This window comes from Halichoerus grypus, chromosome 4 (assembly GCF_964656455.1).
Source record: "Halichoerus grypus chromosome 4, mHalGry1.hap1.1, whole genome shotgun sequence".
Lineage (NCBI taxonomy): Eukaryota > Metazoa > Chordata > Mammalia > Carnivora > Phocidae > Halichoerus > Halichoerus grypus.
In genome coordinates this window covers 133,543,851-133,558,784 of record NC_135715.1, presented here as the reverse complement: position 1 = coordinate 133,558,784, position 14,934 = coordinate 133,543,851, and the positions used below count along the sequence as shown (strand labels likewise).

General features: G+C 38.1%; 1 protein-coding gene across 1 annotated transcript in view; it reads right to left on the bottom strand.

The window, feature by feature from the left end:
• Positions 1–10,044: 10,044 nt before the first annotated feature.
• MYO3B (myosin IIIB) overlaps positions 10,045–14,934 on the bottom strand; it is a 394,785-nt gene continuing 389,895 nt past the window's right edge. The window contains exons 33-35 of the mRNA XM_078070027.1: positions 14,792–14,838; positions 13,816–13,986; positions 10,045–10,862 (exon numbers count right to left, since the gene is read on the bottom strand). Coding sequence (XP_077926153.1) covers positions 13,848–13,986; positions 14,792–14,838 — 186 coding nt within the window. The 3' untranslated portion in view covers positions 10,045–10,862; positions 13,816–13,847. The remainder of the gene's footprint in view (positions 10,863–13,815; positions 13,987–14,791; positions 14,839–14,934) is intronic.

Below are 14,934 nucleotides of genomic sequence, written 5' to 3'. Positions count from 1 at the left end.
GTTCAGGAAAAGCCAAGGAAGTTAATGATTGAGAGTCCCTGGAAACCCTGGCATAGGCCCCAGGGAGAAGCCTAATGCCCTAACTCAACAGGTGAGGGAACTACAGCCTTGAAGAGATTCTCTCTGCTCTTTCTCTCTCAGGCCCCTTCGACCATGTTTTCGTCCCCTCCCCCCCCCTTTTTGAAGTGTTGTTGGTGATCTGTTAAGCATTCCATACTGCCTTCCTTCCCACAGTTATTGATCAATACATGGTTCGTTAGATAGGATTACATCATGAGCTCATACTCCATATTCCCGTTTATACAATATAGTATTAATCATGCAACTTAGGAAAAAAAAAGTCAATAGAACCATATTATTAGGCTTCTCGTCCAAGGATTTTTCACGAGGCCAAACCTATTTGGTGTCCCCCAGAATGGCTGGAAAGTGGTTAGAAAAAAGTTTTCCCCCTGGTTCTCTAAGTAACAGTCTAGAGCAGGGGTTGGCAGACTTCTGTAAAGGGCAAGAGAGTAAACAGTTTAGGCTTTGGGGGCCTGCCATTGTAGTGTGAAAGCAGCCATAGACAATATGTAAATGAATGGGTGTGTCTGTGCTCCAATAAAACTTTATCCATAAAAGGAGGTGTGTGGGCCAGAAGTGACCCATAGGCTATAGTTTGTAAAAAATTAGTCTTGAGAAATACGGTTTCCCTGCATGGCCAAGATTAGGAACAATTTCTGCATTTCAGTAGTTGAGAAATTTGGTGTTATTTATTTTTCTACCTGGATATTAAATCCTGGATAGCTGAGGAGAAAGGCTGATGAGCTATATTGATTTTTTTTCAGTCTGAATGTTCTGTGAATGAAAGCAGAAGTGACTGTTAACCGAAAATTAATGTGACATAGGAATAGCACGCTATTTTCAATGAAAGACTTGAAAACAGAGACAGTATGTATTAGAGTTATATTACTGTATCAGTTGGATATTGGATTGGGTTTTTTAGTTTAGGTTTTTACAGTCAGAACGACAGCCAGAATTGAGAGCCAGTGGAGTTTTTCCAGAGTTGCCCAGTTTTCCTTTCCGTGTCCCTTTGCCCGTGGGCACTCTTGGTGCTTCGTGCCTGTCCCTGCCTTTGCACAGCACGCCCCTGACTTCTGACTGCCCATCAGTCCCCAGCAAACTTATTTTTCCTGGTGCATTGCTTCAGGATCGGCTCTCAGAAGTTAACTCATTTGAGAAACCAATTACAACAAAAGTGTAAACTGCAACAATAATGTTTTGCATTCTTTGCGATAGAAGATGGTGCAGGTTGGTCTCCACACAGAAAGTTCACCCCCATTTTTCCCACTGCCTTGTTAACTTTCACCAAGAAATCAGGAATTTCTCTCGAAGTCCCCAGCAAGGCTATTCTGCACTGCCTCAAGACCTCCGGTAATGTCTTGTTTTCTAAACCAAGAGTTGGTTCAACTTTCTTCTCAATTCGGCTTCAGTTGAGCCTTTGGCCATCTAGTCACCTTCCTTGACGGAGTCGCCACTTGAACCTCTCTACAGGCCTCTTACGGAGGTTGCGGGTGTTACAGGGCAGCATGGAGGAGGGATTAAGGGGCACTCCGGAGCCACGCTGCCTGGGCTCACATCCCGGTGCCACCAAACCGCAGGGTCTTGGGCACGTCACTGAAACTTTCCTGTCAAAATGGCATAATGACAATGACAGCATATATCTAATAGGTTAATGTGAATGTTAAATGGAGTCAAGCACAGGATTTGGCGTATAATAACTACTCAATGTTATATTGTCAGTTATATCGTTCTCAGATAAAAATCCGATGAAATCCTCAGCAAATTCTATATTAAACTGCATTTTGGTTACCGTGACCCTGGGCAGACCGTCATTGAACTATCAGCATTCTTTGAAGGACAGTGAAATGCAGGCTGCTTGGCTCCTGCCAAGCTGGATTTGCATATTGCTCCTCCCCACTGGCTCTCTGACCATGTCAGCTAACGTAACCTTTCTGAACTTCCCATTTATGCTTTTTACCTACTTAGCATAGCTGGTGTGAAGACTACATGGGAGAATGCCAGTGAAATTGCATTAAATAAATCATTAAGAGGAGCCTGGGTGGCTCAGTTGGTTAAGTGTCTGACTCTTGATCTCGGCTCAGGTCATGATCTCAGGATTGTGAGATCGAGGCTCCCATTGGGCTCCGCACTGGGCAAGGATTCTCTCTTTCCATCTCCCTTTGCTCCTCTGCCCACCCCCTCTTAAAAAAAAGGAGAAAAAAGTAAGTAAATGCGTCAAATATTTTTATTTCAATAATGGCTTTATTATTGAAATAAAGGCCTGGCATCAAACATCTTACATCTTGGGAGAATTAGTTAGGGAAATATTTTTGGAAAGAAGAACATCTCCTTTCTAAGCAAATTATCTGCTTAGAACCTATTGACCTGTGTATAAATGAGGCTGGTCCTAGATCATATGACATCACTGGGAAGCTGGATAGTTTGGTACAGAGAATCCAGAATGTAGAATAAACTAACCTAGATTTTTGTCTTTATTACTAACTCACAGTGTGACCCACGGGTAAGTCACTGGTCATCTGCTCTGTCATCTGTAAAAAGAGTGGGGTTGGCCTAGTATTTTCTAAGGTTTCTTACTGTTCTAAAATAGAATGTTCAGGTGTACAGAGCAGTGATATGTCCTTAGACATATCAGTCCCTAGACTGATCTGGCAAGTGACAGCCAACCATCCAATGTTATCAAGGGAAGGTTAATCGATAGAAATATTTTCTTTGCTTTTAACATTGTAATATGAGTGGCAATAAGCCTTTTGTTGTTAGCTTTATTTTTGTTCCTCTCCTTTTATTTTGAATGATACATGGCCCAGTAAAGCTACAAGAGGGCGTGAATGAAGAAAACATTCTGGGGGCACCTGGGTGGCTCAGTCGTTTAAGTATCAGACTCTTCATCTCAGCTCAGGTCTTGAGCTCAAGGTCGTTCAAGCCCTGCATTGGGCTCCACTGGGGATGGAGCCTACTTAAAAAATTCTGTATGACTCAAAAGATTAGCATTCTTTGCTGTCATTGACCATGGGGCTGGTTTGGAGAATAGTAAATACCAGAGGTTCACATAAGTGGGAAACATTACCCAACTAACTAAATAAGCATAGGCCCTTCCCAACTTCTCCTTTTATTCCTAAATTGTCACTCGTTCCTGTATGTCATGTTTAAATGCACAAAATCCTTCTCTTCCTTTATCAGAATCCTTCCTTTACTGAAAACATGATTTGGCTGGGCACTTCAGTTAAACTGCCAAACTGGTGTTTACACACAGACACGGTCTGAACTGATGACTGGGTTAGTCATTCAACCAATTAACCTGATCAATAACCAGCCCACAACTTTACTGAGAGATCATCAATGGATCAAAAGATTCAAATCACTGCATGTGATTAGATGTGGTATTGTGAGTGAGTCATGGATACAAATAAAATATCTAAGAGGAAATATCTTAACATCTCTCTAAAAGTTCTACTTCACACAAATTTGACTGAGGATGAAGACTAATGTAATTCAAAAATAGCTACATAGAAAAGGAGCATCATAGGTAAATTAAAAAAAAAGGAATCCCCAAACAGTTCTTTTAGGAATAGTCTCTGAACTTTGAAATACATGTAAGTAGTATATATGATATAACAGTCCCTTTCTCTTGAAGCTTATTTTAACTGTCATCAGGGAACTGACAATAAATACCTTACGAAATCTCACAAATCAACATCGGCAGTGTGAAAAACCAACAAACACAGCTCTGAGCAAACTACCTTTCAAAAGCTGTTTTAATAATTAACAAGTATCTGAAATCCAGTTACTACACTGATTTTTATTTAACTTCTGAATTTCAGCTACTTCATTAACATAAAACATTACTTTTGCCCATTACTTAATCCTAATCCTTCTCTTCAGCCTGTTTCCATCCTACAAATCTGACCAATCCTGTAACTCCCTTGAATCACCTTTCTTCCTCTTTCCTTCTTTTTACCACTGAGTTTCTGGAAAATTAGCCAGCTGCCACAGGAAACTAAAGTGATGTCCCAGTCACTCAGCTGATAAATTGCAGATAAATTCCAGATTTCAACTCATTTCTTCTGCAAGAGATCATCTTTAATTTATTTTTCCTCCACCATTACTTCCCCAGTCCTTACTACCCAATCTGCAAATGGTATTTTTACAGGATGTATCGGTTTCACACCCTTTTTATTCTCCTTCCTTCATTCTAGCTTTGGTCTTTAATTCCTTTTGCTGAACTATCACCACATAAGTCTTCCAACTGATCTTGGCTTCTTATTTCTCGCTCCTTTGCAGTACTGCCAACAAGCTCTTTCCAAATTCGAGCTGTTCATGGCATTCCTCTGAACACAATCCCCAGTGGTTTCTTGTTGCCCAGTGAACAGAGTACAAACTCCTTAGCACAGTATTCAAAGTCCTCCATCATCAACTTCCACAGATTTACCTTTTATTTACTTTCTATGCTCCAGTCAAACCAGAACAGGACCTGAATCTTCCTGATGTTTCAGTTTGACTGGGCTCTTCCAGGACACTTAGTTGTTACAGTTCCACAAGGGTGCTTAGAATGGGGGTGGGGAGGGATTTTTTTCCCTAATTCACATCAAGGGCTAGCAGCTGCCCTTGTGTTCTATTTTATGGGGTGCCAGTTCTATCTCTGCCCATCTCTGCTCTACCCACCATTCAAGATTCAGGTTAAATGCTGATTCCTTCATGAAACAAAACTTTATGCTCCCTCTCTGCTCTTACTTACCCTGCCATTTCCTACTCTAAATATCTATGTATGTGTCACATCTCCTCTTCTATCCTGTAAACGCCTACATCAACAATAATGTCTTAAAACAGTAATATGTGGAATTTAATTGTGTGAAACTAATAATTCATTATTAATAATAGTTCAAATATACTGAATCGTACACTTTAAAAGGGTGAGTTGTATGGTATGTGAATTATATCTCAATAATTAACTGTTATAAGAATAATAGTTCAAATACTAGTATTTGTAAATTATTTACTTAATAATTTTAAGCAGGATAGGTTACAGCATGGCAGATATAGCATGCACACATTCGTATCTCCTATTCCTGAGATCTCATTTAAATGGCAGTAAGGTAGAACTAAGAAGAATAAACTCACAAACAGGGTGAAGGGCAGAGAGGGAAGCAGACCGCCCCCCCCCGCCCCCCATCGAACGGGGAGCTCAATCTCGGGATTCCGGGATCATGACCCGAGCTGAAGGCAAATGCTTAACCGACTGAGCCACCCAGGCGCCCCAAAAGTTGGAGTCTTAAAAACCTATGTTCCCAACACACACACACACCCTGACTTGGGCAAAGGGCTCTACTCTAGGAGATAGTGAACCAGATGTAGACTGCTCTTACAAGGATTGCAGGCCAGTTTCAAACCATTATAGGGTCTGCAGTTGGATTAAAGTGGTCCTGATTTATTAATGCCCCAGCAAATACTACTGTTTTGTGGAGGAAGGGAATATTATCCTGGGTCTCAAATTATCTTCACAAACAATTTCATAACTATAATTTCCAATATGCAATAAATAATAACCAAGAGAATAAGAAAACATAAATGAGAACCACATCAGATTAAAACTGCTAGAAACCAAAGAAAAAGAAAAACCTTAAAAGCAGTCAGGGAAAAAGACAGATTACCTTCAAAGGAACAACAATTTGAATTACAGTTGTCTTTTCATCAGATACAATGAGAACCAGAAGATAACGAAGTGCTCTTTAAAGTTCTAAGAGAAAATAACTGCCAACATATTATTCTACACTTACCAAAAATACCCTTCAAGAATTAAGATGCAATAAAGACATTTTTTAGTTATAAAAAAAACATAACAGCAAACTCACAGTAAGGGAAACACTAATGGTGCTCTTTAGGCAGAAGGAAATGGACATCAGAATAAAGGTCTGAGATGTGGGAAGAAATGAAGAGCAATGAAAACAATAATAACATCTTGTGGGATTTAAGATATATATGAAATTAAAACACACCACAATAGGGGCACCTGGACACCTCAGTTGGTAGAGCATGTGACTCTTGATTTTGGGGTTGTGAGTTCGAGCCCCATGTTCGGTGTAGAGCCTACTTAAAAAAATATACCACAATAGGGGCAATATAATCAAGGAGGAATATATAACATAGAGATATTGTTAGTGTTTTAAGGTCCTTGAATTCTTGAATTGTCCAAGAAAAGGGTAAAAGTACTAAGTAATATTAGATTTTGGTTAAGTCAAGGATGCATACTGTAATTTCTTGGGTGTCCAAAAAAAAAAAAAAAGTAAAATTGTGTATATGTACCTAATAATATAGGCTTAAAATACATAGAGAACAAAATTGCCAAAACTAAAAGGAGAAATAGACAAATTCATAGTGGGAGATTTGAACATACGTCTCTTAACTGATGGAAAAAGCAATAAGAAAAAAATATCAGTGAGCATGGAAAAGATGACAGTTAACAAACCGGACCTATTTTGCATATATAGAAGACTGCAGAATACACCCTATTTCTAAGTATATGTGGAATATTTATGAAAGTTTTACCAAAAAAAATCATATGCTGAGTTATAAGGTCTCAATAAATACCAAAGTCTTGAAATAATACTGAATTTGTTCTCTGGCCATAAGAACAATTAAGCTAGAACTCAACAACAAAAATATAGGAGAAAATCCTTGTATGTCTAGAAATTAATAAACTTCTGAAAATCTTATGAATTAAAAAAGAAATCATAACTGATGCAGCCAATTTTATCAAAGCAGAAACATAATAAGCCTAAGAGCAAAAGTTAGTGAAGTAGGACAGATAGGTAATGAAAAAAAATGAACAAAATCAAAAGTGTTTCCATTAAAACACTAATAAAATTGGCAGACCTGGCAAGAATAGTTAAGGAAAAAGAAAACACAAATTATCACCATTGCAAAAGGAAAAAGGGGATCCGACTGTAAATTCTACAATATTAAAAATACCTTAAGAAATATTTTGAATAATTCTAACCAAATTTGACAATGTAGAAAACATGGACAAATTTCTGGAAAACTAAAACCTAACAAAACTGATACAGGAAGAAATAGAAGATATGAGTAGTCATAAGTTATTAAAGAAATTTAATCTATAATTAAAATTTTCCCTCATAAAAAACTGTAGGCACAGATAGCTCCCCTACTGAATTAAAACAATTTTAAGAAAGAACTGATGTCATTCTTACATAAAATCTTCCAGAGTAAAGCAAGTAGGGATATTATGAGAACTAAGGATTTATATGTTAATTTCATCATGGGCACAGATATAAATTTTTTTAAATTAACAAATCAAATACAGCAAAATGTAAAAGGATAATACGACATGATAGAGTTGTATGTATTGCAAGGATACAAGGCTGCTTTCATATTAGAAAACCAGCATAACTCAGGACATTAACAAAATAAAGGGGTAAAATCATAGAATTATTTAAATACATAAAAAATAAGCATGTGACAAAATCGAACATCCACTTATAAGGGGAAAAACCCTCTTGAGAACAGAAAGGAACAGCAAATATTATAATTAGTTATAAAATACTGAAAGCTTTCCCTCTTGGAGACTGCAAAAAAGACAAGAGTGCTTATTATTAGCCCTCCTAACCAACCTTGTACTGAAAGTCTTAGCCAGGTCAGTGTGGTATTTTGATTAAAAAAAAAAAGTGACTTCAATTCTCTACTTTTCCTTGTATCCACACCCTTTGCAATATAATGGGACTCCGAAGCCCCTCTTGAATCTGAGCTGGCCTTGTATTTTGCTTTGGTTAAAAGAATATGGCTAAATTGACAATGTGCCAGTTTGAGCCTCAAGAGACCTCTTTCTCTCTCTCCCTCTCCTTCCCTTCTCCCTCTCTTTTTCAGTGACTCTGGCACCGCCACTGGGGATAATAACAAATTGGAGGATGAGACCATGTTGAACAGAACTAAGGGGGCCCAGCTGTCCTTGCTTGGTCTTAGATATGTGAGAAACCCCGCCAACATCAGCAAAGGTGCTTAGCTGACCTGCAGCTAACTGCAGATGCACAAATGAGTCCTGGCAAGACTAGTTCAAATCAGCAGAAATATTCGGCCAACCACAGACTTGTAAGAAATAATTTGGGGTGGTTTATAATGCAGCAAAAACATTATAAGACAGTAGGTCAAGAAAAAAACAAAGTATAAAAGGAAGTATGCAGTATGAAAAAGGAAGAAAATGTCTATAGTTATTTGTAGAGGGTAAAATTATGTATGTAGAAAATCCAAAAATATCTAGATACATTACTGGAATTAATGACTTAGCAAAGCTGATGGATCTCAAATACTAAATATCAATTGTACTTTCATATAATGGCATGTCTTAGTCTGTTTGGGCTGCCATAACAGAATACTACAGACTGGGTGGCTTAAACAGCAGAAATTAATCTCTCACAGTTCTGGAGGTCTGGGAAGTCCAAGATCAAGGTGCCAGGAGATTTGGTGTCTCATGAGCGTCTGCTTGCTGGTTCAGAGATAGCCATCTCTCCACTGTGTCTTTATGTGGTGGAGGCAAGCCAGGTCTTTGGGGTCTCTTTAAAGGGGTATTGATGTCATTCATGAGGGCTCTACTCTCATGACTTAATCACCTCCCAAAGACCCCACCAACAAATACCACTACATTGGGAATTAGATTTAAGCATATGAATTTTGGGGAGACATAAACATTTAATCTAGAACAGGCAACAAACAGTTAAAAAATTTAAAAAACACTTTTAAATACTATGAAATTATATATGGTACATAGGGATAAAACTAATAAACTATGTGTAAGATTTCTCAGATAAAATTATTAATCATTATTAAGAGAAGAGAAGGAATAACTAAATAAATAGAAGGATATACCATGCTTATAGTTTGGAAAATTCAAGATTGTAGACATGACAATTACTTCCAAATTGACTTACAGACTCAAGATAATTCCAAAGAAATACCAACAGTTTTTTCTTTTTTTCATAAATTGACTATTTGAATCTATAACATGCAAAGAGCCCAGACTAATCAAAGGTCTCTTGGAAAAGAAAAACCGTGTTAGAAGACTTGCTCTGTCGTATACCAAAGCCTATTATAAATGTATAGGATTTACAGCAAGGATAACAGATCAACAGAACAGAATAGAGAATCTGGGAACAGATTCATGATTACTTGATTTATGTAAATGGTAGTATTTTAGAGCAGTAGAAAAGAGATGGCCTTTTCATTAAATGGGCCTTTGACAGCTGAATATCCATTATTAGAAAACATGAAAACTGGCCCTTACCACATAGCATTCACAAAATTGATTCCGGGTGGATTGAAGATCTAAATGTGAAAGGCAAGACAAAATGTCTCCAGAAAATCCTAAAGGTAAATACCTTTATGACCTTGGGGCTGGATAAGATTTCTTAATAGGCTATAAAAAAGTACTAATCAAACAGAAAAACACCGATAAGTTGTATTATGTTAACATTACAAACTTTTTTTTTTAATCAAAAGATACCTTAAGGGAATGAAAGGACAAACCACCTAGTGGAGAAAATATTTGCAACACATATAACTAACAATATATAATACACTTCTTCAAATTAAAAGAAAATATATAGTTAACCCAAATAAAAATGGGCGTATCACAAAAGAAGGTATCTAAAATTTTAGGCCACTAAAGTATGAAAATGTGCTCAATATCATTATTCATCAGAGATATGTAAGCTATCAATCAACAGTGAGATTCTAATATATACCCATCAGAGTGCCCATATGAAGGAGACCGATAATAACAAGAATTGGAGAGAATACAGAACAATGGAAGCTCTTTTATGTCACAGGTGTGACTGTAAATTGGTAAAATCACTTAGGAAAACAGTTTGGTATTACCTACTGAAGTGCAGATATGGGTACCTGAGAACTCTGCCATCCTAATCCTAGGTATATAGCCAACAGAAATGCATGCAAATAGACACCAAGAGACACACAACAATGTTCATAGTAGCAATGTCCAGAATAGCCCCAAACTGGAAATAATTCATATTTATCTATCAAAAGCAGAATGGCTAATTCAATTATGCCATATTCATATACTGGAATGTTACATAGTTTTGAAAATGAATGAGCTACGTTTACACTCTACAACATAGATTAATCTCACAAATATAACACCAAATAAAAGAAACAAAACCCAAAAGATTACATGCTACATGATTCCATTTATATAAAGTTCCCAGAACCTAACTATAAGAGGCAAAATTTAACTATAGTGTTTAGGGATGTTTGTAAGTGGTAAAATTATAAAGAAAACCAAGGAAGTATTTACCACAAGAGTCATGAGAGTGCTTGTCTTTGGAGAGGTGGGTGATTGGGAATGGACAAGAGGGAGACTTCTAGTGTGCTGACAATGTTCCACTCGACCCACAGAAGGTTTATATATACTCACTTTCTAATAACATATGAGACTGTAGGAGTGGTTACATAGATAACTTGACTGTAGGGGCAGTTATATAGACATTCACTTTCTGATAACTTAATGAGTTGAGTCCTCTGATTTGTGCCCTTTTCTGTATTTGCATGACATTTAAAAATAAAGAAAGTTAAAGTGGATGGAGGCATGTCTGCAGATGAACCAAAATGGAAGAAAAGCCAGCAGCTCACAACATGAACACCAATGGTTTCCAGTGAAGCTTTTAAAAACTGTTCTATTCCCGGAATGATTTCTATTTTGTCCAAGGTCAGTTATTTTGTCTTGACAGTATTTTTCAGCTTGTTGGTTTTCTTCATGTCAGGTATTCTCGCAGAGATACTATCTAAAGTCAATGACACACAAAAATAGTGTTTAATTATATAATTTAAAGTTTAAAAGGTAATCAACAAACACTTAAACATCAAATTGTAAGCACTGGAAGAAGTAAGAGGGGGAGACAGAATTGAAATAAATGCACATCTTTCATAGAGGGGGAGAGTAAATATTTTTGAAAATGATAAACCAAGAAGAGGGAAGTAAATTATTCACAGACATGATGGAAACCATTAAAAGAATTAGAATTAGAAATAATAAAAAATGGTTGCTTCAGAGGGGAGGGACTAAGGTAGGGACAGGGAGAAGAAGATTGATTTCCATTATAAACCCTCTGGACTCTCTGATTTTTTGTCTTGTTTTTGCCGTGTGCTTATTACTTTGATAAATCTAACAGGACATTTATGAGATTCCAGGTTGCACCATTCTCATATATTTGATTTAAGAATTGCTTCTTGAGTTTGTGGCATTAAGACTAGTTTAAGAATAACATCTACAATCTGTAGATGGTGTAGCTGATAGTGAACCCCATTTCTCTAGTAGTTAGGAGTTCTAGCTGTGGCAATGACTAATTATTGCAGAGCTTTTTTTTTTTTTTTTAAAGATTTTATTTATTTGACAGAGAGAGACACAGTGAGAGAGGGAACACAGCAGAGGGAGTGGGAGAGGGAGAAGCAGGCTTCTCGCTGAGCAGGGAGCCCGATGCGGGGCTCGATCCCAGGACCCTGGGATCATGACTGAACCGAACGCAGACGCTTAACAACTGAGCCACCCAGGCGCCCCTACTGCAGAGCTTCTAAATTATAATTTCATAATTATTCCCATAAAAACGAATGAGATCTTGCCATTTGTGATAACATGGAAGGACCTAGAGGGGTATTATGCTATGTGAAATAAGTCAGAGAAAGACAGATATTGTATGATTTCACTTACATGTAGAATCTAAAAAACAAAACAAATGAACAAATGGACAAACAAACATAAAAACAGAAACCAGAAACAGACTCATAAATACAGGGAAAAAACTGATGGTTACCAGAGGGGAGTGAGGCGGGAGGATGGGTGAAATAGGTGATGGGGATTAAGAGACAACAAACTTCTAGATTTATTTATTTATTTATTTATGGAGTGGGGGGAGGGGCAGAGGGAGAGAGAATCTTAAGCAGGCTCCATGCCCAGCGTGGAGCCCAGAGTGGGGCTCGGTGTCACAACCCTGAGCTAAAATCAAGAGTCAGATGCTTAACCGCCTGAGCCACCCAGGCGGCCCAGACTTCCAGTTTTACATACTAAGTCACAGAGATGAAAAGTGAAGCACAGGGAATGCAGTGAAGTATATTGTATGGAGATAGATGGGAACTACACTTAGAGTGGTGAGCACATGATGCACAGAACTGTCGAATCACTGTGTCCTACACCTATCCTATAATTCAACACAAAAATACTTATATTTAAATTATGTTAAAAAGCTACATATACTAGATATTTTTTAAATAATAAAGGTCATTTGTGTTTCTTCTGCTTGTATACCTTAATAAACATTACCTTTGGGGTGAATGTGTGAGAAAAAAAATCAAGGCTCATTTTTTTAAAAAGTAAAGTTTAACTATTAAATAATTGGCTTTTCCTATTTCTTTTTCTTTAAAAATACATTTCTGAGATCTTTAGATGCCTCATTTCATTATTTTATCTTTGTAAAATGTATATTAAAAGTTTCCCCTCTGTAACTCTGATAACATTTTTTTTTCTATTTCTTCCAGTTATTTTTTCCCAAAAATCTGGGTACTCCCACATGTACGATCTGCCAGGTATTTTAAAGTAAAAAATGCTGAGAACATCTGTTCTAGAGAAAAGGTCTTGTAGGGTTTTTTTTTTTTTTTTTTTTACATCATACAGCAATCTCACACATTGTTTTGCATAGAGTAGTTGCTCAAAAGATGTTTGTTGTATTGAATCATACTGAGTATTATAATATATGGTATAATATTATTATAATAGGACTGGCCCAACCTGGGGTGAAAAATCAGAGCTTATGGTGTAAGAAAAGTGATTAATCATGTAGCACACAGAATTGAAATATACTTTCCTGTCACATATGTTAGTGTAAATAAGTGAAGTCCCTCCATTCACTTAAGGGCATTTACGGGATGTCCATTCTGTGACAGGCACTGACCTAGGCTCTGCCCACAAAAATAGGCACAAAACAAGATCCTTGCCCTACAATCATTCACAGCCTAGTGGACATCGCTGACCAGAGAATGGGAATTTACTAACCACGTGACATAGACTATGACAGGTCCAAATTTTCTTTCCCTCTAATTCCTTTGTTTTTACTGCTAAGGTGATGGGAGTAAAGAGGCAAAGCCTTTATCAGCATAATAACTAGCAAGAGAGGAGTTCATCTGCCTTACAGAAGGATTTAGGCCTCTCCCCCTAAACACAAAAAATTATCCTGCCCTAGGAGACCTTGGGTAGTGCGCTTCTTCAGGATGGGGACCCTCGGCAGTGGAATTCTGACTCTGGAGAAAGGCCTGAAGGGTCTCTCAAAGGAGGAGGGGAATGCAGGGGGAAGAATGTAAGGTGGAAAGGGAGGACTGAATTTTCACAGGGGCAGATTTTGCAAGGACTGACGTGGCAGGAAAAATAAATACCATCAGCATTCACGATTGGCTTATGGTGAGACTATCTGTGACCCTCCCAGATTGCGAGGGCATGAATGACGCCTATCGCTGTACTGGAGGTGTGCTCAGCGTCCCACAGGCACCCATGAGATGAGAAAAGGAAAAACTGCCCAGCTCAGGCTGCCCTGCAGATATGGGGAGGGCAATGGAGATACGAGAACATGGTTAGGAATCTGAAAATTATTCAGTAAGTCTCAGACCCAGACCATGTGTCCAAAGAAGATGACCCCATCGCAGTACTTTCTTATTAAATGACAGTTAGTCAATGACCACGATTGTTCTTACCCTCAACAGACTTGGGGGGCAGGAAGAACACCTCAGTACTGAGCAAAAGATGTTCCTTTTGAGGATGAGGAAGAAAAGAAAGGGCAGGATGGGTTGTCTTCCTCGGGAATAGAGTCCACAGGTGACAAGGATTTGTAATATTCATCTTCCCCATCAAGCACTTTGATTTGGCTGCAACAAAGAAAAGAGTTTTCAGCAGAAAAAGAGGACAAAGGCCGCAGTCATCCCTGGAGCAGCTAAAGTTGCGTGAGTGCTGAGAACAGGGTTGGGTCCCCTCAATGGCAGGTAGGTAGCTCAGGGTCTCCCAGAACACAGGAACTGAGGTCTGATCCGCAAAGCCTTTCACCTCAAGGTCACGGGCTGATAACGGGCCCAATTTAGTGGTGTCTGGAAGTTGTGATCATATTACAACTTGTCTGCCTGAATTGACTTGTCTGTCCTTGTTTGGTTCCCTCTAGAAGAGAAAGTTCCCTCCTGTCCTCCTCCAGTTCTCAAACTAGCACCAGTTACCTATGTCACTATATTCTCGATCGGGATACTAACAATCAAATGAGCCACAAACTCTCTAGTGTCCTCTGTCTAACCACTGGGGGAGATTTTCCTTTGTGTACTTTTAAGGCCCATGGGTAGGGTGATGTGGGAAGCGGCCTATTTGCACTGCGTGGAATGCTCTTATTTGTGGGAGAGTTTTATACAATCTGCTACGTCTGCAATTATGAGGGAAACCACAATTTCCTGGCATAATTGTGAAAAATAACATTTGCCTTTAGGTGGCAATTTCAGCCTTTTTGGACAGAAAAGATTCAAGTTTTATATAGCTGCTACTGTGAAAAGTAGTTTCCAATGTCAATAATAGTGGTGATAGCCCCATTTGCATATTTTTAGAAGCTTCTCTGGAAAGTTTTGCATTTTCTGTAATATCACAAAGGACCCCTTCTGTTTACAGTTGCTTAGAACTAAGAAGACAGATATTTACCCAAGTTTTCTTGGCTTCCTCTTGCTCCCTTGATATTCTAGAGTTCCCTGTGGAGAGGGCCAAGAACACACAGTCAAAGCAAAGCAGCAAGTCGTTAATTTTTAATTCAAAGTGATTTTGTGTTGAATGCAAGCAGATGCTGA